Source organism: Cetorhinus maximus, chromosome 12 (assembly GCF_964194155.1).
Source record: "Cetorhinus maximus chromosome 12, sCetMax3.hap1.1, whole genome shotgun sequence".
Lineage (NCBI taxonomy): Eukaryota > Metazoa > Chordata > Chondrichthyes > Lamniformes > Cetorhinidae > Cetorhinus > Cetorhinus maximus.
The window spans coordinates 98928121-98951697 of record NC_135890.1 but is presented as its reverse complement, the minus strand read 5'-3'; the positions used below and the strand labels follow the sequence as shown (position 1 = coordinate 98951697).

Here is a 23577-nt window from a genome sequence, read left to right as displayed (position 1 = left end):
TGACCTTCCTTATAACTTATTTCTTTGTCCAAGCATTTTGTCACTCCTCCTGATAACTGGATGCTGAGCCAAAGGAGGAGTTTTGATTGTACCTATGTGAAGCTCCTTGGGATGTTTTTCTACATGTATTTATTTTAAATAGGCAGAATTTATTTGCGACACAATGGGTTGGACCAGACGTCTGATGAGTCGCACCCAACAGTTTGCAATGTTTAATTTGATCCTGCCTATCACTCCTATGCTCGCTGGCTTATATTGGCTCTTGGTCAAGCAACGTCTTGATGTAAAAATTTTCCCTCTTGTTTTTAAATCTTTCGATGGCTTCACCTCTGCTCTGTAATCTCCTCCAACCCCACAACCCTACAAGTTATCTGCGCTCATATAAACCTGGCCACTTCAGATTAGAAAATAGCAAAGATAACTTCTCTATTCAAGAGGGGAGACAGAAATCAGGAAACTACAGGCCAGATAGCTTAACATTTCTTAGGGAAAATGCTAGAATCTATTATTAACGAGGTTATATAAAGGCACTTAGGAACTCTTAAAATTATCAGTCAACATGGTTTTGTGAAAGGGAAATTGTGTTTGACCGTTTTCGAGAGTTCTTTGAAGGAGTAACAAGCAACATGGATAAAGGGGAACCTGCAGATGTGGTGTATTTGGATTTCCAAAAGGCAATTGATATGGTGCGACATCAAAAGTTACCACACAAAATAAGGTCTCGGGGTGTAAGTTGTGAAGGGGACATAAAGTCTGCAAAGGGATATAGATAGGTTAAGTGAGTGGGCAAAAATTTGGCAGATGGAGTATAATGTGGGAAAATGTGAACTTGTCCACTTTGGCAGGAAGAATAGAAAAGCACTATATTATTTAAAGAGAGATATTGCAGAACTCTGTTGTACAGAGGTATCTAGGTGTCCCGGTACATGAATCACAAAAAGTTAGTATGCAGGTACAGAAAATGATTAGGAAGGCAAATGGAATATTGTCATATGTTGCAAAGGAAATGGAATATATAAGTAGGGAATTTTTGGATCAGTTGTACAGGGCATTGGTGAAACTAACCTGGAGTACTATGAACAGTTTTGGTCTCCCTACTTTAAGAAAGGATATAATTGCATTAGAAGCATTTTAGAGAAGGTTCATTCGATTGATTCCTGTGAAAGGGTTATCTTATGAGGAAAGGCTGGACAGGTTAGATGTGTACATTACAGTTCAGAAGAATGAGAGGTGATATAGAAACATCTAAGATCCTGAGGGGACTTGACAGGGTAGATGCTGAAAGGATGTTTCTACTTATGGGAGAGTCTAGAACCAGAGGACATGGTTTAAAAATAAGGGGCTTCCCATTTAAGATGGAGATGAGAATTTTTTTCCGTGGCATTCTCTTTCCCAGAGAGCTGTGGATGCAGGTTAATAGCATATTTTTAAGGCTGAGTTAGATAGATTCTTCATTGGCAAGGGAGTCAACGGGTATAGGGGGTCGAGAGGAAAGTAGAGTTGAGGCTACAATCAGATCAGCCATGATCTTATCAAATGGTGGACCAGGCTCAAGGGGCTGAATGGCCTACTCCTGCCCCTAATTCTTGTGTTCACTTGAGCATCCCTGATTTTAATCACTCCACCATTGGTTGCTGTATTTTCAGTTGCCCAAGGCCCTAAGCTTGGAATTCCCTCCCTACATCTCTATCTTTCCATCCCATTTTCCTCCTTTAAGACAGTCCTTATAACCAAGCTTTTGCTGATCTGACCTAATATTTCCTTGTGTGGTTTAGTATCACATTTTATTTTGTATTGCTTCTGTGAAGCACCTTAGGATGTTTTATTATATACAAATGCAAGTTATTAATACCAAACTTACATTTTCTGACCTCCATGTCAAACTCCTGATGAAAAAGCTCTGCTAGTATCATGTTTTGTCTAACCAAGAATGGGATAGTTGGGGTTAATTTTTTTAAAAGGCAAAGGGTGATAATTTAGGAGGAATTGAAATGGAAGGGAAAGTATATGGTTGGTAAAAAGTGAGAAAGAGTATATTTTAAAAAATAGAATAATTAAAATTTACTTTCCTGAGTGCTAGTAATGATTTGGAGTCAAAAAACAAAAGCATTTTGAAGTGTTTAACTTTACCCAAGGTGATTACAGAAGGTAATAGTGTCACTGGATACCTGTGACCCTCTGATATCTCTGAGACAAAGGCCAGCAGTTTTCTTAGATAGCAGAATTAAACTACCAACCTTTTGTGAGCATGAATAGAAGATTGGATCTAATTACAACAACAATGTCGAGGCCTTTTATGTAACTTGTTCTGAATAATCACTTATATCATAACCTTTGTGTTTATTACAGATGAAAACAAAGATGAATCTGAAGAGGATGAACAGAGTGATGAAGAGTCTGAGGATGAAGAAGATGAAGATATGGATGAAATAGAAAAGCAAGATGAGAAAAGACTGAAGAATATGGAGGCTGAGAAGGTGAAAAGCAAAGTGAGTTCCAATAGAAACCGCTTTAATTTAAATTTATGTAAAATTCCATGTTTCATTATGCCATTATTTATATTTACTTCACATTAAGGGAGATGGCGGTATAGTGGTAATGTCACTGAACTAGTAAACCAGAGACCCAGTCTCTGGGAACACAAGTTCAAATCCCACCATGGCAATTGGTGGAATTAAAATTCACTTTAATAAAATCTGAAATTGAAAGCTAGCCTCAGTAATGGTAACCATGAAACTATTCATTGTCATAAAAACCCATCTGGTTCACTGATATCCTTAGGAAAGGAAATCTGCCATCCTTACCCAGTCTGACCTACATGTGACTGCAGACCCACGGCAATGTGGTTGACACTTAACTGCCCCTATGGAATGGCCTTAGCAAGCCGGTAAGCTCAAGGTGGCAATTAGAGATGGCAACAAATACTGGCCTTGCCAACACAGCGTCCACACCCTGTGAAAGGATAAAGAAATTTATTTTCTAACTCCAGCATGTGGAGTTCAAATTCAAATGCGAGACTTTGTGTTATGAACTATAGGGGAAAGAAATTAGTTCGAGTAGCCCCATTTTTCAGTACTGTGAAGAGCACATAAATATTTCAGGGGCAGACAGCACCGCTGGCCGATACCTGCACAGCTTGCGGTGCTATCGGCCAGGGGTGCTGTCTGCTCCTGCAGAATCAATGCAGGTCTATGTAACGCCACTTGATGTGGTCCGATGCAAACTAATTTTCCCCTCAGATTGTCTTGCATCAACATTCTTCAGTTCTGTGGTCCAGGCAAGAACTGGCAGTTGCACAGCAAAAGGTAAATCAAATGACTTCTAGAGAAGGTGATAAATTGAAAAGGAATTGCTCACTGTTTGGAACGACAGTGTTTTCTAAATTTTTGCAAATAATTTTAACCCATATAATTTAGATAAATAGTACCTCCTGAAAGTTGAGATTTTTTTCCCCTAGAAATATAAACGGCCGAGGAGCAAAAAGTTGGTTTTAAGGTGCAGCTTTGTCATAGGCAAGTAGTCAAAATACACTAGGTCCTTGAAGACAGAATTGCTGCAAGGCAAGTGAAAGATGCTTTGCTTTTGTTGCAGATTTTTCTGATAAAGAGTTCAAGGGATGTAAAATTGTTGCAATTATACTTGGGCCTTTCAGCATCTTCCCGAATATCCTTATGAAGTGTTGAGCTGTGCATTGATTATTTGCGAATGTCACAAGTTAACAGCCCTTTGGTATATTCCTTGAGTCACTGATTCAGTGTTGATGCTGTTTCCACAGCAACTAAGTGTGAAAGTAACTCCAGGGACTGTCAAGGTGGAGAACAAAACCGAGGTGTCCCAACGAGAACAAGCTGAGGAAAAGCGCCTGGCTATCATGATGATGAAGAAAAAGGAGAAGTATTTGTACAATAAAATCATGTTTGGCAAGAAGAGGAAAGTTCGTGAGGTTTGTGTTTAAATCTGTTCTTATTTCTATTATCTAAAATGCTAGCGGTTCTGTATTTTAAGTTTGGATTATGAAAGAAGTTATAATTTTACAAATCTTTAGGATTTTCTTAAAAGGTAATAGATGGGTTCTGTTTAAGACTTGAAGCTTAGTTTCTGTTTGTTAGCAAATTTGGGAGGGAATGAAACTGTTACACAGAAATGGGGAATTGAGTTTACTTAGTGTTGAGGGCTAATGAGGATTTGATTTAAATTACAAGGTATTTTTGGTTCAATCCTTCAATATGTCTGCTATTTGGCTGGTTTTGATCACCCAGTGAAAGGGACAGAGGGAATAAAGTGAGTCAAAGAAAACCCTCAAGACTGAGGAAGGGAGGCTTATAAAGCTGTATGAAATATTATTGTATTGGTAAACTAAATCATGAGCCTATAAGATCAAGACATGACAATAGAGCAAGGGAGTACAAGCTAATACTAAGGGATCAATTTAACTGAAATGGCTCTGTACCAAGACCGAGCTAATATGGGAACGCGCTGTAAGTCGCTTTTTTGAGACTGAATAGCTCATTTTCCTTGTTTGCACTGCCTCCAGGCTTGAATGCCTTCCTTGTGTACATTGACTGGAGCACACTATGGTTTTAGCGTACAAAATAAATGGGAGCAAAGATGTGACTTTATTGACCAAGCCAGTCAAAAACCACAAGAGATTTCTCAGTCTTCTCAATACTGATTTTGTGCTGCAACTTTTAACTCTAGTGTTCTATTTAAATTCAGTTGAAAGCTTCAACTGGGGAGTCGAACTAGGTGCTGTTTGACCTTCATGTAACCTTTTGCAACACAATACCTGAAGTTTATTTTTGCATAAAATAAAGTCTTTATGCATTTATTCTTTTTTAAAAAAGCACATGCCCACATTCTTATTGGGAATAATTGAAATTCTTATGATTCTTAAGCCATAAGGGACCCAATTAGTGGGAATAAAACAGTCTTTCATATTCACTACGTTCAATTCACATTCCTTTTCTTCTCTTCCCTCCCTCCGCTCCAAAATATGACTTTTTTTTATAAGGCTAGCTGATTGCTGGGAAGAGAGATACTCATGGCTGCTTTTTCTAAAGGATATTGGCCAGTATCTGAATAGCATAAGCATAAGATTACATAGGATATACAACACAGTAACAGACCATTTGGCCCAACCAGTGCTGCTAGTGTTTCTGTTCCACTCAAGCTTCCTTCCATCTTTTCTTTTTTCATCTAAATCTACCGTTAAATGCATTTATGCTATTTGCTTCAACCATTCCTTGTGCTAGTGAGTTCCATATTCTCACCACTCTTTGGTGAAGAAATTTCTTCTGAATTCCCTATTGGATTTCTTGGTGAGTATCTTATATTGATAACCTCTAATTATGCCCTTCCCCACAAGAGAAAACATTCTCTCTCTATTCACTCATTCAAAACATTTCATAAAGATCTCTCTATTAGGTCACCCTCAACCTTTTTATCCAAGAGGGGAGGCCCAGCCTGTCGATCTTGTCTCTACATACCCACACATTTCTTATATGATCCTTGTAAATCTTCTCTGCACCCTATCTAGTACCTCTATATCCTTCTCATAATATAGCAATGAGAACTGCATGCAGTACTTCAAGTGTGGCCTAACCAAGGTTTGATACTGGTTCAATATAACTTCCATATTTTTCCATTCTATCCCTTTAACATTAAGCCTGGTGCTTGGTTTGCTTTTTTTATGGCCTGTAAATTTGTGATGGTGCAACTTTTAGTGATTGATGAATTTGGACTCCGAGATCCCTCTGTTCCTGTACCCCACGTAGATTTGCATCTTCCAAGTGATAAGTGACCACCCTATTCTTTCTATTAAAATGTACTATCTCACATGTATCTGTGTTGAACTTCATTTACCAATCTGCAAGTTTATTAATGTCCTATAATTTGTTGCAGTCCTCCTGAGTATTGACTATTCCCTACCTCTCTCCGCCTCCCCTCACCTGCCCCGCCCCCCCACACACACACATTTGGTGTCATCTGCAGATTTAGAAATTGTTTTTGATTCCAAAGTCCAAATCGTTAATGTAAATTGTGAACAGCAGTGGTCCCAGCACTGATCCTTGTGGAACTACTACCCACCTTCTGCCACTCTGAATAACTACACTTTATTCCTCCTCTCTGCTTTCTGTCTTCAAGCCAGATAGCAATCCATTCTTACCCCCTGACTTCACATTCTCTGACCCTATTCATTAGTCTATTATGGGGCATCTTATCGAAGGCCTTTTGGAAATCCAGATAAATTGCATGTTAAAAAACTGATTAAAGATAAAGGTTTGTTGAGTTGTGATCAGGAAGTTTGAATTAAGGTAGCCTAGGGGATCAACTTGATTTCTAGATTTATGAAGTGAAACCTTCCATTTTTCTCATTTATTTGGAGGATTATTTGAATTGTTTAATATTTGAAGACTTGTATTTTCACACCATTATTGCACTATCCAACCTGCATCTTTTTTTACCTCCCTCTGCAGAAAAACAAGTTGGCAGCTAAGAGGAAGGCTCATGACGATGTACTTAAAGCTAAGAAAAAGAAGAGCAAGAAAGTTAAGTTACAATAAAATACTGAAAACATTGCATATTTGAGATTTTAAACTAAATTCCAATAAGTTTGGCAGTACAGATTCCTTGAACGGTGATGAGCTTCAAGATACTGTTCTTTCACTGCCCCCTCTTCTGAGGCAGTTTCATTGTGTGCTAGATTTCATGAGTTACTACCTAGCTAAATAGAAAGAACTCTGTCTGTAAAAAGTTATTTAAGACTTCGCTACAAGAGTACTTGAGCAATGCAAGATTGAACTGTTGTCCTTACAGAGCATGCCTTAGGCTTGTCGATTTCTTGCCCTATTGTATAGAGTGCTCTATTTTTAAAATCTAAAAGTCCCATTTTGGCATTGTAGACCTACTGTAAGCAGAACAACGAAGGCCTGCAGAAATATGTACCACATTGAGTGCAGCATAAACTCGCACTGAAGAATGGGAAAAGTCAAAAGTGGAATCATAATTTAAAAAGCAGTGTGATCTGATAATGTACATTTTGTAATTCCAAGTTTGTTTCTTGTACAGTCATCAGATTAAAAGATTTCAGTTCACTTCATTTAATTTGAAGCTTTTTTTATTTAGTGACTTTTTCTAATTGAAAATTTGTAAGTCAGATAAGTAAACTAGTAAAATTATAGCCATCAAAAAGCAAATTATAGTCATCAAAAAGCATAATCAAAACTGTAGAAACTTTTAATGAACTTTAAAATCTCAAACCCATTGCAGGTGAGCTGGAATTTCCCTTTTCCTGATCATTATCATTTACATCAAGGCTAGTATCAAAATCCTTGGAATGAAACTTGTTTTTAATCTGCAAAGAAACATCATGTATAAAAAGACACTGCCTGCCTACTTGTTTTTTTAACTTTAAAGGAAAAATGGCAGCCATTTTTATGGTGTTCTTTCCAAAATGTTAGCCAATACACTGTATATTTAAAAAAGTTCTTATTTTCTCATGCTGTTTGGGGCATGGAATATCAGCACCAGAGAATGGAACGGTTTTTTTTTTCATTTCAAGAACAGCAGTGAGCACTTCCAATTGCATTGTTGAATTCTCACCACTCTGCCCTTAATGTATCATTTTGAATATTTCCATTCCTTCCATTAACCCCTTTTGTAATTGTTGTGTAAAATTGGCATGGAATTGGCAATTGGGTTAATTTGTGCTGTAACTCTTAACTGCTGGGGTTTGGGCTGTTTCACTACCCAAGTTTATTTCATATTTCAGCATCCTTGCTTCTAACAGAGAATGAAACCTTCGTCCATCTGGATTAAAAAACAGATTCCAAAGAGAATACATGTGCCCAATGTAGTGCAGCTTGAGCTTCAAGTATAAAACATTGACTTGAGATCCAATTTTTGAATGGCACTATCTGTTGATATGTTTGAGCTTCTCATTAAGTCCCAGTGTACAAGCAATCACCTGGTGTGAGAGGTTTTGTGACAGGCTTGTACATATAGTTTTGAATTTTATGATATTTGGTTTCTTTGCTTAAAGGAGCACCCTTTCATGCCATGTTCATAACTGCTTTGAATAAATTAGTTACGCTTGGAGATCCTCGCTTTGATTTTCCTCTCTTTCACTTAGAAGTGGAAAACCCCAGTTGATACCTCTCATACTTGTAAGTCTTGCACATAATACTATGAGTAAGCTCTGCCTAGGACCTTAAAGAGATGTCAAACACCAAAATAACCTTTACTCTGGTTCCACAAGAACTTAGTTGATTCCATGTATCTTAATCTAGTTATTTTCAATTCTCTCAACCGAAAGAAGCTAGAAGTGGACAATTAAGTGCTGAGATCTAAATCTACTGCCCTTGCATTCACTTGTTTGCTGGATTTTTTAATGGTTTTTGTTGGATTATGTGTGCATGTATGGGGATGCAATGCCCCAATGTACTGTTGTCGTCGGGGAGAGAGGTGGAAAATGCAAATCTCCCTACAACATCCAGTACAGAGGGGAAAGCATTTGATGAACTGCACAAGAAATTGCATTGACAGATTTTTTAATGTATGCTTTTGGGTGGTGGTTACTTTGAAATATCTTCCAAGACAGCTTACTTTTATTGGCCAAACAATAATGGCTATCGGTGTCATAATAGCCTTTTGACCTTTGTTGTAATCAGCCTGCCAATAATGAATACAAATGCAAGGTAATTTCTGTGTAACTGATGAAGCAGAAATTAGTTTGAACCTTTTAAACTATTGTCATGCTTTCTGGAAGATACAACTTGGTGCCATTTAATCCCTGTGTAAATAAAGAAAAATCAAGAGACATTGCTCCAAAATGCCTGGTTGTTATGAAGTGTCAATATAAAGATGGAGTGTTTTATTAGAATTTAATTATTTTTAGTGTTGGCACTGCAATATAATTAATTAAATCAATCAACAACACTTGGCTTAACTGACATTTTAAATTATTTACTGAGGTTTCAAATACACTATACCTTGAATAATTAAAATACTTCAATTGGGAATGTCTTGCTAAATTTTCTTTTAGCCTAATGCAGTATTTTCACATACTATTAAGTTATCTCGATTTCCTATCCCCGGATACCTAACTAAAAGCATTGGAATGATTTATTTAGACTCTTGTATTAATAAATGCAAGGCAATCTCTCAAATTTATGTTTGTTGAAGTATTTTCAGGTCTTTCAGTTTTTTTGTAACTTGTTTCTGTACTAAACTACTGTGGTGCCATGGGGACCGAATTATGTTGCCAAGAATACCATTTCCAATTCCAATCTTGAAATTAGTGTCTCAGCTGGATGAATCTTATTCCAGATTAGTACGAGCTGCAAAGCCATTGCTGTTGATGCAAAATTAAGCAGTCCTATCTCATACAGTTACGTTGAAGATTTCCAATAGGTTTCTGCAAGCTTAGATGGATAACCATATTGCCTAGTCTTAAACCTTGTGCTATCCTGCCACATCATCATCTGTCTACTGTCTGACATCTGGTTTCCTGGAATATTGCAGCTGGAATGGACAACCCTACTTGTGAATTTTTATATCATGGATAATATTTTAATAACTGTAAAAGGTCACTAAGCCTAATAAAACTCCCTTATTCAAACAGTATTGATGAAGCCCTGCATTTTTATCCTTGTTATGCTTTTTGTTCTAGCAGCTAAGTAATAAGCAGGAACCAACAGTAAAGCACACAATGATCAAAAACTTGCATTCTGTCCATATTATTTTACCAACTAACAAAAGGTTAAAGTAATATGTCCATACCATGCAGATGAGTATTGAGATCACATGCCCAATAATGGTCTATTACTTCATTTTTATTTACTAATTAAAAAGCCAATTAGACATATTTGGATTCTCAATAAGCCACGTGAGGCTAGTGGTTAATTATTTGGATAGTACTGGTGTAAGGAGTGGTCTTGTGTATTAAATATGCCTTTGCTGAACAATACGTATGGCAAGCCAATCTCTAATGATTATACAAATACTAGTCAGAGTATTACTAGAAAGTGCTCTGTTTGAATTTGAAAGTGACAATAGATACATAACTTTCACATAAGGTTCGAGTGAGACAATTGTCAGGAGTTGAGCAAGAAATTTGTCTCTGATATCTTTTGCATTAATTTAGTTCTATGAATCGTTTTAAGCAATTATTAGCAATTTAGTAATAGATATCAGAAAAACGTGAGACTGCATTCTGTTTTAGATATGATGCACTACATATCACCTTTGTGATGATGTAAATGAATAACGGGTGTGCTTCTAGTATCTATTTTCCAATATAAATAGAATGAATGTATAATGATCTTACATCTGTGGAGTTTTTAATCACCTATTTACCCTACATAGTTGTGCAGCAGCCTTAAAGGTGAAAACTGTTTATACCCAATCCTCATTACAACTAAACTGCAAAATCCCCAGGATAATTGAGGCACCCACCATCCAGACTAATATAATTCCCAGCTGTGGTTAAGTAAGGAACAGCCTCCTGATGTTTTTAAATTGGTTGCTAAAATTTAGCAAAAATCAGACTCCCTAATTACATGACAAATAGCAAGTTCTTATTAATAATTACATACGTATTGTTCAACAAATGTGTATTTATTTATGTATGATGTGAATTTTAACAGGTTTTATAATATGGGTTTGAAACTTCATGATATCTGCTGAGATAATGCCATTACTTGCTTCTGTATAGCATCTTTAAGAAAATAACATGACCCACACTGCTTCACCGGACGGTATTAGACAGAATTGCAAAATTTGTCATTTGAAAATTAATTTGAAACGGTCCTTTTATTTTAAAACATGGTCGTGTCTTGTGGCTACTTGTGTATATTTTATTGTCTAGCAGCTTGCGTCTAAAAAGGCACCCATTTCACTGTCAACAGTTCATTCACCCCTGGAAAATAGACAGCAAATGTTAGCAATTTTTTTTTTTTTCATATTTTGTGTTTACAAATTTGCACACATCACACTTGGGACATGTTGAATAACTTGTTGCTGTTCATCCCACTGAAAAATCCTAAATTCCGTTCTCTTGACACTTGTACATCTGAGAGAAAACCAAGCATTGTGAATGTGTGCATAGTCCATTTGCGCTGTTTAATTGGAGAAAAAAACATAACCGTATGATCCCTCTCTGCTGCTGTTTCACCTGAAGCACTGAGCAATTCTGCTGTCTATACATAGCAAAATACAAATTCCCTGTGTGAAATGTAGGCCAGTGGTCCATTAAAATTTTGGTTACACAATACTTTGGCTGTAGGCTCATGCCAAAAATTGTACAAAACCATCATTATAAATATTACAATATTAAAATAAAGTACAAGTTAAGATTTTGCACTTATACACAGAATAAAGTCATGGAATGGTTACAGCACAGAAGGAGGTCATTTGGCCCTTCGAATGCTTGTGGGCTCTCTGCAAGAGCAATTCATTTAGTCCTACTACACTGCCCTTTCTCTGTAACCGTGAACATTTTTATCTTTGGGTACTTGTACAATTCCCTTTTGAAAGTCACAATTGAATCTGTCTCGACCACCCTCTCAGGCAATGTCTTTGGCAATTAATTGTCAGTCACCATCAGTGGTGCATTCTCCGTGGCAATGCCAATTGCCAACCAATCAGCACTCTCTTCACAAACAGTATAAATTGTTGTTTTCTCCCTTATATTGGTATTCTTGCAAGCATTTTGATGAGCGCAAGACGAAAAGCTTAGACATGTCTCTTTTTTCAGCAACACTCAAGTTCTGTACTACCAACTAACTATTTATGACACTATTATCACTATTTGCTAAATGTTCCCCTACTGACACGATCCATTTAACCCACCTCATTCTCCAGAACCAGATACAGCAATGTTTACTGACCAAGAAAATTCTCCTAAATTTCAGAAACTCTTCTCCCTCTCTGCTCTGTATGCTATTGGTATCCAAGTTTATATTAGGATAATATAAAGTACCCATTATCACTACGCTCTCTCTCTAATTTCCCAGCAAATTTGCACGTTTCCACTATTCAGTAGCCTATAGAATACATCCAGTAGAGCGATTGTTTCTTAGCTCTAACCAAATCAATTCACTTGACTGCTCCAAGACATTTTCTCTCTCCAGCACTGTAATATTCTCTTTAATCAGTACCACACCTCCTTTCTTTCCTGAACTCTTTGTATCCAGGGATATTTAGTATGCAGTCCTCCTCCTTTTATGAGCCAGATCTTCAATATTGCCAAAACATATTCCTTTGTGGTTATTTGTCCCTGCAGCTCACCAACCTTATTTACCAGGCTCCATCTATTTACATACATGCACTGTAAATCTAATTAGATATTGCGTTTTTTCTAAGTCTGACCCCACCTAATTCCTTATTATTTCTTAACTTTAGTGCTATCTGCCTCTCCTACTCCTTTGTGCATCTTGTTTATCCTTCCTAAAGCTTCATCCTGGTTCTCATTTCCCTACCAAATGAGTTTAAACCTTCTCCAACTGCACTAGCAAACCACCCTGGGAGAACATTGGTCCTGCCCCTGTTGAGATCCAGTCTGTACAGGTCCCTCCTCCCCCAGAACCAGTTCCAATGTCCCAGCAATCTTCAGCCCTTCCTCCCGTACCGCCTCTCCTGCCATGCATTCATCCATTCTATCCTCCTCCTTCTATGCTCATTATCACATGGCACCAGGAATAATCTGGAGATTATTACCTTTGAGGTCCTTTTTACTAGTCTCCATCCTGGCTCCCTAAAATCTGATTGCAGGACTTCAACCCTCTTTCAACCTTTGTCATTGGTTCTGATATGGACCACACCCTCTGGCTGTTCACTCTTCCCCCATCAGAGTTCTCAGTGACATCCTTGATTGTGGCACCAGGGAGGAAAGGGTTCAGGTCTGTGACCACAGAAACAGTTGCCTGTTCCCCTAACTGTGAAATCGCTATCACTATTGCTTTCCTATTCTTCCTTCTGCCGCCAGTACTGCTAAGCCACCCTTGCTGCTGTGGACTTTGCCTTGGCTGCACGCCCCGGAGAAACCATCACCCTCACCAGTATTCAGAACGGGATACCAGTTGGAGAATGAGATGTATGCAGGGGCCTTCTTAAAACCTGTCTGGTCCTTTGTGACTGCCTGGCTCTGCTGCATCCTTAAAGTGGGGATGACAAAACCCAGAAACATGCTATTCACGTAGCTCTCAGCCTTGTGAGTGCACGGCAGTGGCATCAACAGTTTTTCAAGCTCTGAAACCCAGAGCTCGCGCTCCTCCAGTTGATGTCACTTCCTGTACACACAATTGTCTGGACATGGGAAGTGCCACATGGCACAGGATGTGCACTCCACAGGACTCTGTTTATTATACTATCTAAAATCTCTGGTTATTTCTGTTAAAGTTTAACATAGGATTTCAATAACTTATATAGTTTATTACTTAATAAAGTAAGTTACAGATTAATAGTTGAGTTTGATACACCTCCCTAGCTTAAAGAAAAATAATAAAGCTGCAGTACTCACCAACCAATCGGTTGGCTGCTCTCCCGTGAAAATTATTCCTCTTTTTTTTATCACTATGATCCTTTTGAGTCCTTCACTCCTGTGGTTGCTGTTGCTGCTTGTCACTCTGTTTCTATATTTTCAGTCCTCTCCAACAGTTCTTATATCTCTGCTGCTGCTGCCACACTGTTTTTTATCTTCAATCCTCTCCCACGATTTTATAATTTGATCAAGTGTATTACACCAACTTATTCAGAAAGCCTAACTACTGCTAGTTTAGTATATCTCCCATTTCCTCTGCCTCCACACATGAGTAGGATGGGAATAGAGGGATACGGATCCCAGAAGTGCAAAATGTTTTAGTTGACGGGCAATATGATCGGTGCAGGCTTGGAGGGCCGAAGGGCCTGTTCCTGTGCTGTACTTTTCTTTGTTCTTTGTTCTAGTTTAAAAATCATGCTATGTAATTGCAAAATGCAGCCAATGATAATAATAATGTAGATTGAAACCAAAAGAACAGGGTCTCCCCACCAAAACTTCTGCTGTCAGAAGACAAATGAGGGCGCAGCTGCACTCCATTGTTATTCTGATCCCATCTAGGTCCGTACTGGGTCAAAATCCTGTAACTCCCTCCCGAATAGTACTGTGGGTGTACCTGCACCACATGGACTGCAGCAGTTCCAGAAGGCAGTTAACCACCACCTTCTTATGGGAAATTAGAGATGGGGAACAAATGCTGACCTAGCCAGTGACACCCAAATCCCATGAATGAATTAAAAAAAAACTTTCCTGATGATTCTTCATATCCATTAGCCTTCATCCAAACCTTTCCAGTAGGAGCTCACAGTCACACTTGTCCCAAATTAACTTAAATCGAAAGTGGGGGCATATTCAGGCCAGCTGCTCCTCCAGAGCCAAATTAAGCTCTATCACCAGATAGTCAACAAATTTCACTTCATCAAGCACAATCTTTAGATTGAACACTTCCTTCAAAACCCTGTACTACTACTACTTGTGTTGGCAGCCAATGTATCAAGTATATAACTCAAGAAAACATTTTGAGTCATATGAGCATGTTCATTTAGTTTAATGCTAATTAAGCTCTCGTCTTCATTTGCTTCACAACTTCTAAAGTTAGTAACAATCTGCACAAGGTTGTCATTCGACATATTCAGATGTTGTGAAATTGAATCCTATATTGCCGCATGATAAAAATAATCCAAACTTGTGAAATGGAGAAACTGGAAAATTTCTGGCAGCTTCTAAACTATTTCAGATTTCATGGTTAGATACATGGATTGTGTTTTTACATAACAGTAGAACTGATGTAATTGTTTTGTATTTCGGTAAGTGTGGTTTTGCAGAAGAAAAGTACATCAGCATTATTGTCTTCAATGCTATCTCTACCCCAACTGCCCGGAACACAAGTTAGTCCAGAGAAATTACACACATTACAAAATAGAATGGCCTTATCCTATTGACATCCATTTTTAACAGGTTTTTCCTTCACATCTGAAGGCACTGATTCATACTTGGATACATTTCCACAGGAACTGGCAGCTCTGCAGTACCTTTTTTTATGGGATATGACTGTCACTGGCAAGGCCAGCATTTGTTCCCCATCCCTAGTTGCCCTTGAGAAGTTGATGGTGAGCTGCTGCAGTCCATTGGTGTAGGTACATCCACGGTGCTGTTTGGAAGAGAGTTCCAGGATTTTGACCCAGCCACAGTGAAGGAACGTTGATATAGTTCCAAATCAGGATGGTGTGTGGCTTTCAGATTAACTTGCAGGTGGTGGTGTTCCCATGCATCTGATGCCCTGGTCCTTCTAGGTGGTAGAGGTCATAGGTTTGGAAAGTGCTGTTGCAGAAGCAAAGACGAGTTGCTGCAGTCCATCTTGTATACAGTACACACTGCTGCCACTGCATCGGTGATGAAGGGGATGTCAATCAAATGGGCTGCTTTGTTGTGGGCCTACCCAAGTGATCATTCTCCATGACTTGGCTTATGTAATGTATCTGCAAGCTATTGGACCTGGACAGCATTACAGTGAGCCAGCCCATTGTTCTTTATATTAATATGCATACACCACACATGCACCAGGAGTGGTCACTTGAAAGCAGGAGCTGCTTCTATCTTTTTCTCCCACCCACCCTGCCTCTACCACCAAAAGATCAATTGGAACAGCTTCAGCTAACATAAAATTTGGCAGAAGGGATCAGACCTGAGATCTTACTGGTCTGCATGGGATGACTATCAGACTGTGACTAGATGGTGCATGTCTCTATTTATTCAAAGGATTAGATGTATTAATCTGGTCAGACCTGCGCATCTTGGAAATTTGAGTGAGTATTGTCAATGATTTTTCGATCAATAAAATAGTCAGATGTGCATGCTCAAGTTTCCACTCTGCCCACTGCAGGCAAAACTCCTTGTTGAGAATGCAAACTTGTAACATTACCTCAGACGTGTCAAGTCAAGTCACGCGTGTTCTAGTTAGCTGCACTCTTAAAGTTTATGAATTCAAGCATCTTGAAACTATTAATTTATTGATGCAAAACTGATCTGAAAGTTGAATTAAGAGAAATCAAAGATGTAAGACTGGAACATTTCACAAGCGCTGATTTTGTATACTTCTGTTATTTCCTCTTTAACCTGTCTTAATGAATATCCTAAATTATCGAAGTGCAATGCGCCACACACTAAATCTACCGTAGCTGTGCCATGGATAAAACTGAAGATTCATAGTTTTTAGTGGTTTAGTGATAGAATGTAACATGCACTGTCATATTAAACTATGGAAATGGGGAGGATATGTCTCTTTGGAAAGCTTTAGTTTATTTTTTATTTAAAAATACTGGAAGGCAGTATAGCCTAATAATCTTTCATTTTGTCTAATTTACATCAGAGAATTTCAGTCTAATCATTAGGTGTGTGTTGCATGTGCTGTTGATAGTGATGAGTATTGTGTTCACAATCTCATTTATTTATAACAGGTTGGCAAAAATAGCAATGAATGGTTCACGGGTCATTAATCCTGACTGGAAGAAAGTTGTTTACACATGCTACCTCTGAGTGCTGATTCTGTGATCTCTGTCTTTACATAATGTGACATACAAACTACAAATGTCACATTTGTCATCAGGAAGATATTTTTCTAAATATGATTCATCCAGATAATGTCCCCTCCTGTAACTATTTTCTGTACTGAATGTTATTGCTACATGCATTACTTGATGGGTTAAGCAGCATCAGTGAGAAAGTCAGTTAGCCACATTTCAGATCCAAGCCCCCTCCTCAGGACTGGACAGAATTGCTGGTGTACAATGTTTCAAAGGGAGCAGAACAGTTAGGGGGAGGGAAAATGAAAAAGAGCACATGTAGGAAAAGAAATCAAGTGACTCATAAGTGTTTGGGTGGAGAACAGGTTGAATAGCAGAGCAATATTAGTAGACAAAATTAGGCCTAATGAAAGAAAGAAGACATCTGAGACACAATGTGTGAATAGCTGAAGAGTAGAAAGAAGAGAATGAAAGCTGGCAAAGCAGAATAAACTCCTGTGAATTGGGAGTCTGGTTTGAACCATCAAGAACAGATCAAATTTAGTTCAACATAATAAAATGTTCCCAGCACAGGAGCAGAAAATTGAGCCCTCAGACGCAGTCGAAGTGCTGGATTCGAGACAGTACAAAAGAGAATGCAATTTCAGTAGAAATGGGCAGTGAAGATGGAGGTCACAAGTAAAACCCAGAGCCAGCACTGAAATGAATGCATTGTCACCTCCCAATTCTGTGCAGATCTCCTGAAATCCCCTGTTGCATTCCTCAAATTTCTTCCACATCTCTGAAACAACCTGAATCAAGATCACGAATGGCATTCTCTGTAACCCTGATCATGGTGCATTATCCTCTTTGACCTCTCTGCAGCCTTCAGTACAGTTAAAATCAGTATCCTCTCTGATGGCATTACTCTGTTGTTTAGGTCTGCAGGAATCTCCTTGCTTGTCTTGACTCTTTGATTGGCCTCTACACTACCTCATTTACATACTGCACCTCAGTGACATCACCTGCAGACGTTGGATCAGTTTCCCCATGATATCTAGCTCTGCTTTTCCACCATCTCTCCTGACTCCTGTGCTGTTTCTGTGCAGTCACATGATTGTTCAACATCCATGAAGGGTTCTCAAAATTCCCACATTTTTCATATCATCAACAAGGATATGACTTTTGAACTTTTATGGCAGAGGACCCAACTGCTGAGTTAAGTGTAGAACCCTGCAGACAGGAGGCGAGGCCCATGAAGGCCTGGGACTGGACATGCCCGGGCTTGTTGAGCGCAGTGTGGATTGTTTGCCTGAAACCAGACAACGAGAAAAGACAAAATACGCATTCTTCCCTTTAAAACAATCAACCCAGAGAAAGACTTCATCTTACACGAAACTAAAACCCATCAAAATCTTGCATAAATAATCGCTACTAACTACTAAGGCAGGAAGGCAGCAATCAATGCAATTATGCGAACCTATCAATACTCCACATATACAATGGCTTTCAGTTCAAGACTAGTTACGGGGACAGGAAGACAACGATAAACATCATGCGAGCCCATTAAGAACAATGAGACAACAATCACCTGAAAAAGCCCACCAAAATCAGACAAAGAACTAACTTTGATTTGGACTCATAAGAAATTCAAAAAACAGTATAACTGGGCCACCAGTTACGAAGGGGGAGTGGGGGGGCGTGTGAGCAGTTTTGGAATGGTTGAAGCGGAGTTTAAGCAGGGAGAGGTAGCTGAGCCAAGCGGAGGAAGGAGATCTGGAGGTTTGCAGGCCCACAGGCAACATCACGACGAGGGTCATGGGGTGGCAGGCTCAATCGAAGACAACAAGGCCGCAACCACAGCCCTCCACGAAGATCGACCACCCACAACCACACCCTCCACCCAACTGAAGAACCTTCGCAGATTCCACAGACCAGGATCACATGGGGACGGCAGGCCCCAGAGGACACAAAGAGCGTACCCCAAAACTGCAACCGGTTTACCTGGCTGGATTTCAAACTGTCAAGGAACCCTGGTTGGTGAGGATGATCCCTGACCTCCTAGTTCAATTTAGTTAGGTTTTGGGGGTGGGACAAGAGTAAGGGGATTAGTAGCATGATTTTCCCTCGTTATGCCGTGTGTTCCCCATTCTTAACTAAGTGTACTTTGTAGGTCTGTATAACCTCAGTGTAATCCTAATGTTATAAATTCATTTGTGACTTCAATAAACCCAGTTTTTTTTCTTGCACCAAAACCAGTTGTCTGCTGCACTTTATCACAACCCCCAAATAAGTCCAAGGTCTAGAACCCAGGGAGTGGGAGAGATTCGGACTGCTCAGAAGTCAGAGGTGAAGCTGACACACACCACAACCCCCGACATAATGGAGACCGCGGCAGGACCTTGGCAAAAGGGATGCGATGCAGTGGATGCTGATTTGGAAGAGAGAACTGTAATGGAAGAGAGGATTTCAACTTATGTGTTCAGTAAGGTGAATATGGAAAAAAAATGGGTCACTAATCTGTTAAAGGCTGGGCACCCGGTAGATGCTGCAGCTAAATGGACAGAAGGGAAGGATCATAAAAAATCCATAGAAAAGGCCGTCTGGCTGATGTGCTTCAAGACACAGATCCAGCTTTTGGACAGGCTCGTTGAAGCACAGGCAGCTGAGATTTGGGAGCCAGCCCTGGAAGTCCAAACAAAGGCCCTAGCAGGGGAGAAGTTTCTGTCAGCATTGCAGGCTCTGAACCAGGAAAGGGTGCAGTTAGTGGGGGAGCATAAGACCCAGCAGGAATATTTACAGTGTCAGGTCACCGAGGCCAAGAACAATGAGCTGGGGTTGCAGGAAAAGAATGCCCACCTAACAAGACAAGTAAGAGAGCAGGAGGAGAAACTAAAAGGCTTACAGGCAGCCTATAAGATAGTGAGCACACAGGGGTTGGAGGATGCAGACCATGGCCCCTGCCAGAAGCAGATAGAGAGTCTGAACCTTGCTCTAAGGACGGCAAAAGGCATGGTGTGCCTCATAAGCCCTAGTGCAGCCCAGGTCGACTTCACAGAGAACCTGGGGAGGACGGTTCAGACACCACAGGTAGTGCCAAGGGACTACCCGGTTCAGGAGCAGGAGGGCCCATGACCACCACCTGTAGCGCCAAGCTTTAGCGAAATCTGGCGGTGGGGGAGGCAGGGTGGAATTAGGGGCAGAAGCTGAGGAGGAAAACCCCCAGCAAGAGAGGCGAGGACCGGGGCTGATGTGCCCGGTCCGGCAGCAAAGGTTCGGCCCACCCGCTGATAACGGGGATGAGGGACCCCTCCAAAACCAGTTTGTAGCTCCCTATGGCACCCAACAGCTTAGGGCCATGGTAAGCCATTTACCTAAACTTGCGGCAAATGGGGATCCCTCGGTCCACTTCAGGGAAGTGGAACAAGCAGCAAGCATCAACGAGTGCAATGATGCTGAACAGGCCAAAATGCTGCTATTCTCCCTGGAGAGTAAGCTCTTCCAGTCCCCCTCTCTGACCAATGTAAGATGGGACAGTGTGATTATGGGGAGCTCAAGGAGGAAGTTCTTGAGGCCATGGGGATGAATGAGGGAAGTCCTTTCTCCCGGGTGGAAAAAAGTGCAGCTCGTAGGAGAACCCCCGCAGGCTTTTGCAGACAGGTTGTGGCCGGTGTATAGGAGCACATGCAGTGGGACGCCTAACCGGGCTAACCTGGACCAGGATCAGCGGGCCCACTGGCTCCGTTGCCTGGTGGCAAACAGCTTGCCACAGGTCAAGGCCGCAGCAGGAATGTGGTTTGACCCAAAGAATCCCCTGACTACCAAACTCACAGTGATCAGACAATTGACCATAGCTTACCGTAATGGTAAAGGAACCGATGCACACCCACCTAAAGGGAAAGTGCATGAAATGAAACCCGGCCAGGGTAGGAAGGAGTGACATCAAGAAGGGAATAACCCTTCCAGCACAAAGCTCAACTGTTATGGGTGTGGGAAGAATGGACACTGGAGGAAGGAACGTAAGAATCCTTGGAAAGATAACGTGGGAAAGAATTCCTCAACCCCAGCCCAAAAGGCAGAGACAAGGATCCCTCCCACCACGGTCGGGTCATTTTTGGATGCCATGAGAACCCTATTGACTGGCCCAGTGAGGAGAGCAGCCACCATCGGCCCCATCTAACCCACAACCCTGACTAGAGCCAGCACAGCCAGTTTATCTGTGTTCCCTTACCTACGACTTATGGAAGAGACCCCTTATTGAGATGGAGGTAGAAGAGGTAAAGGGGACCTATCTGTTGGACATGGGAGCATCATGTACCGTGATCCCTTCAGCCAACCCCACCACCTCACCTCTATCTAACGGGGTCCCATACAGTCTGTCGGGATTCACAGGTAAAGAACAGGCTGGCTCATTTTCCATCCCGCTGACCATTCGTTTAGGAACACTCTGCTCTAAATGGATCTGTATCCTAATGAAGGGGAAGTGGTGGGTGGAAAAGGGATCCTAGGAGCCGACTTTATTGTAGGCCACGGGATCCTAGTGGATTTGAGGAATCACTGCCTATGGGGGGCAAAAACAGGAAAGGAAGGCGGAGTAGTAGTCATCCCAGGGAAACAGGGGAAGTGCACCATGAAGCCTAAAGAGGGTTATAACCTCGAACTCATGGTCAGTAATACCCCAAGGGAGTTCCAGGCATTTGTGTGAGCCCACCTAGCCACATTTGCCACACACAAACATGACTGTGGGAAGGTCAATGTGTTCGAGGTCAGTGTAGATGGGGACCCTATGGCCCGACCACAAAAGCAATATAACTTCCCCAGGAAAGTGGAGCCAGACATGGAAGCAGCCATGTCCTCCTTAGTGCAACAGGGGGTCCTGAGACCGATAGCCACCCACGTGAACTCTCCACTGTGGCCAGTTAGAAAACCGGACAACTCCTGGAGGGCCACAGTGGACTATCGGCTGCTCAACAGTAACATCCCAGCCTGTGTACCCACGATAGCAGCAATTGCCGACCTGATAGGAAGTATCCCAGCATCCACGACCACTTTCACGGTGCTGGATATCTCCAACGGGTTTTGGTCCATCCCTTTAAGGAGAGAGGATCAGCACAAGTTTGCCTTTACCTTTAAAGGGCAACAGTACACCTGGAACTGTCTGCCTCAGGGCTTCCACAATAGCCCCAGCATTTTCCACCAATGCATGGCAAACAATTTAAAGGGCTTCAGCCAGCCTAGGCGGCTGGTACAATACGTGGATGACCTGCTCCTGTTCACCGATTCGAGAGAGGAGCATGGCCCACTTCTGGCCGAACTGCTGGAACTGATCGGGCAGGAAGGTTTTAAAGTGAACCGCAGATCGGCCAGCAGGAGGTGAAATTCCTGGGCCTGACAATACGCGCTGGGGAAAGGGCCATCGATAAAGCTAGACGGGCAGCAGTGCAGGAGTTACCAGTCCCCAACACAGTCACGGGAGTGAGATCGTTTCTAGGGCTAACCAGGTACTGCAGAGACTTCATTGAGGACTATGCAGCCACAGCAGCCCCTCTGCTCCGACTCCTGCCTAAGGGAGTGGAGTGGTTTTGGGATGAGGGGTGCCAGGCAGCATTTGTCAGGCTCAAGAAAGATCTGCAGATCGCACCAGCTCTAGGGGCCATAGATGGAGGGAAAGAGTTCTTCCTGGAGGCAGCAGCCAGCGGGGACAGCCTGAGTGCTGTGCTGCTCCAAGAACGGCATGGCAAGCTGAGACCGGTGGTCTACTCCTCCAGGATACTCACAGATGTGGAAAAGAGCTACCCCTCTTGGCCACGCATTGGGCTGTGAAAAGATCGCTGATCTTCACAGGCACCTCTCCCATCACCCTCCTCACCTATCACACGCCCACACAGATGCTCCTGGATGGGAGAATCAAGGATGGGACAGTGAGCAGTGCCCGCATTGCTCACTGGACCCTGCTTCTCTCACAGATGGACGTAAAAGTAAAAGGGCTCTGTGAGCCAAAGCTCGCAGCTAACCTGGTATATCATGTAACAGCCCACCGGTGTTCCATAGAAGGGGTTTGGGAAGTAGACATAGGTTTACGGGCTGGGATACACCCCACAGGCCATGAAATCTATGTGGATGGCTCTAGCACAGTATCTGCTGGTGAGCGACACACGGGGTGTGGAGTTTATGACCCAGCGGCAAACCTTGCCCTGGCAATGAAACTCCCCAGCACCATGAGTGCCCAGCAGGCTGAACTGTGCGCGGTAGTGTACGTGGTTACACACCCAGAGATCTTCCCCACCCCATACACGATTTGCTCGGACAGCATGTTCACATGCAGTTCGTGCATGGGGTACCTGGCCATCTGGTCCCGCCATGGATACACCTCCGCTGACGGGAGACCCCTCACAGTGAAACCCTTGCTGGAGAAAATCTTAGCAGCAGTGGGGGAGGAAGGGGAGGTTTTCATCCATAAGGTGAGAGCCCATTCCTCCGCAGAACCCCGGAGTGAGGGCAACCGGCAGGCCGACATGCTAGCTAAGGAGGGTGCCCGCACAGGCATTTTCTGGGACCCATATGGGTCCCGTCCTATAGCAGCAGTCACGGGTAGGAATGGGACACGGGGGAGTGCAGGGGTAGCTTTAACCCCGGGCCTTAAGACGGTCCAAACCCAAGACCCCGTCCTCAAGGCAGTCCTCAGTGCAGTGGCAGAAGGGAAAAGGGTAGAGGGGCCTTACAGCACAGCAGCCCTCTCTGTAAAGGGAGGCATGCTGTTTAAGGGAGAGCAATGGGAAGTACCACAGCAGCACAGGAGGGAATTCCTTCAACTAGCCCATGAGGGTCCAGGAGCGGGGCATCCCGGGCCAGAGACCTCCTGGCAGCGGGTGGAACAGGCAGGATGGTGGCCAGGACTCAGGGAAGATGTCCGCGAGTTCTGTGCCAGCTGTCTGGTGTGTGCTGCTAACAACCCTGACCCGCACAAAAGGAAGGTACCTATGGGACACATCAGTAGGGTAGAGGGACCATGGCAATCGATCCAGGTCGACTACATCG

General features: G+C 41.9%; 1 protein-coding gene across 1 annotated transcript in view; it reads left to right on the top strand.

Moving 5' to 3' along the window:
- Positions 1-8097, top strand: part of pes (pescadillo) — a 42418-nt gene extending 34321 nt beyond the window's left edge. The window contains exons 13-15 of the mRNA XM_078554226.1: positions 2350-2489; positions 3776-3943; positions 6477-8097. Coding sequence (XP_078410352.1) covers positions 2350-2489; positions 3776-3943; positions 6477-6563 — 395 coding nt within the window. The 3' untranslated portion in view covers positions 6564-8097. The remainder of the gene's footprint in view (positions 1-2349; positions 2490-3775; positions 3944-6476) is intronic.
- Positions 8098-23577: the final 15480 nt, after the last annotated feature.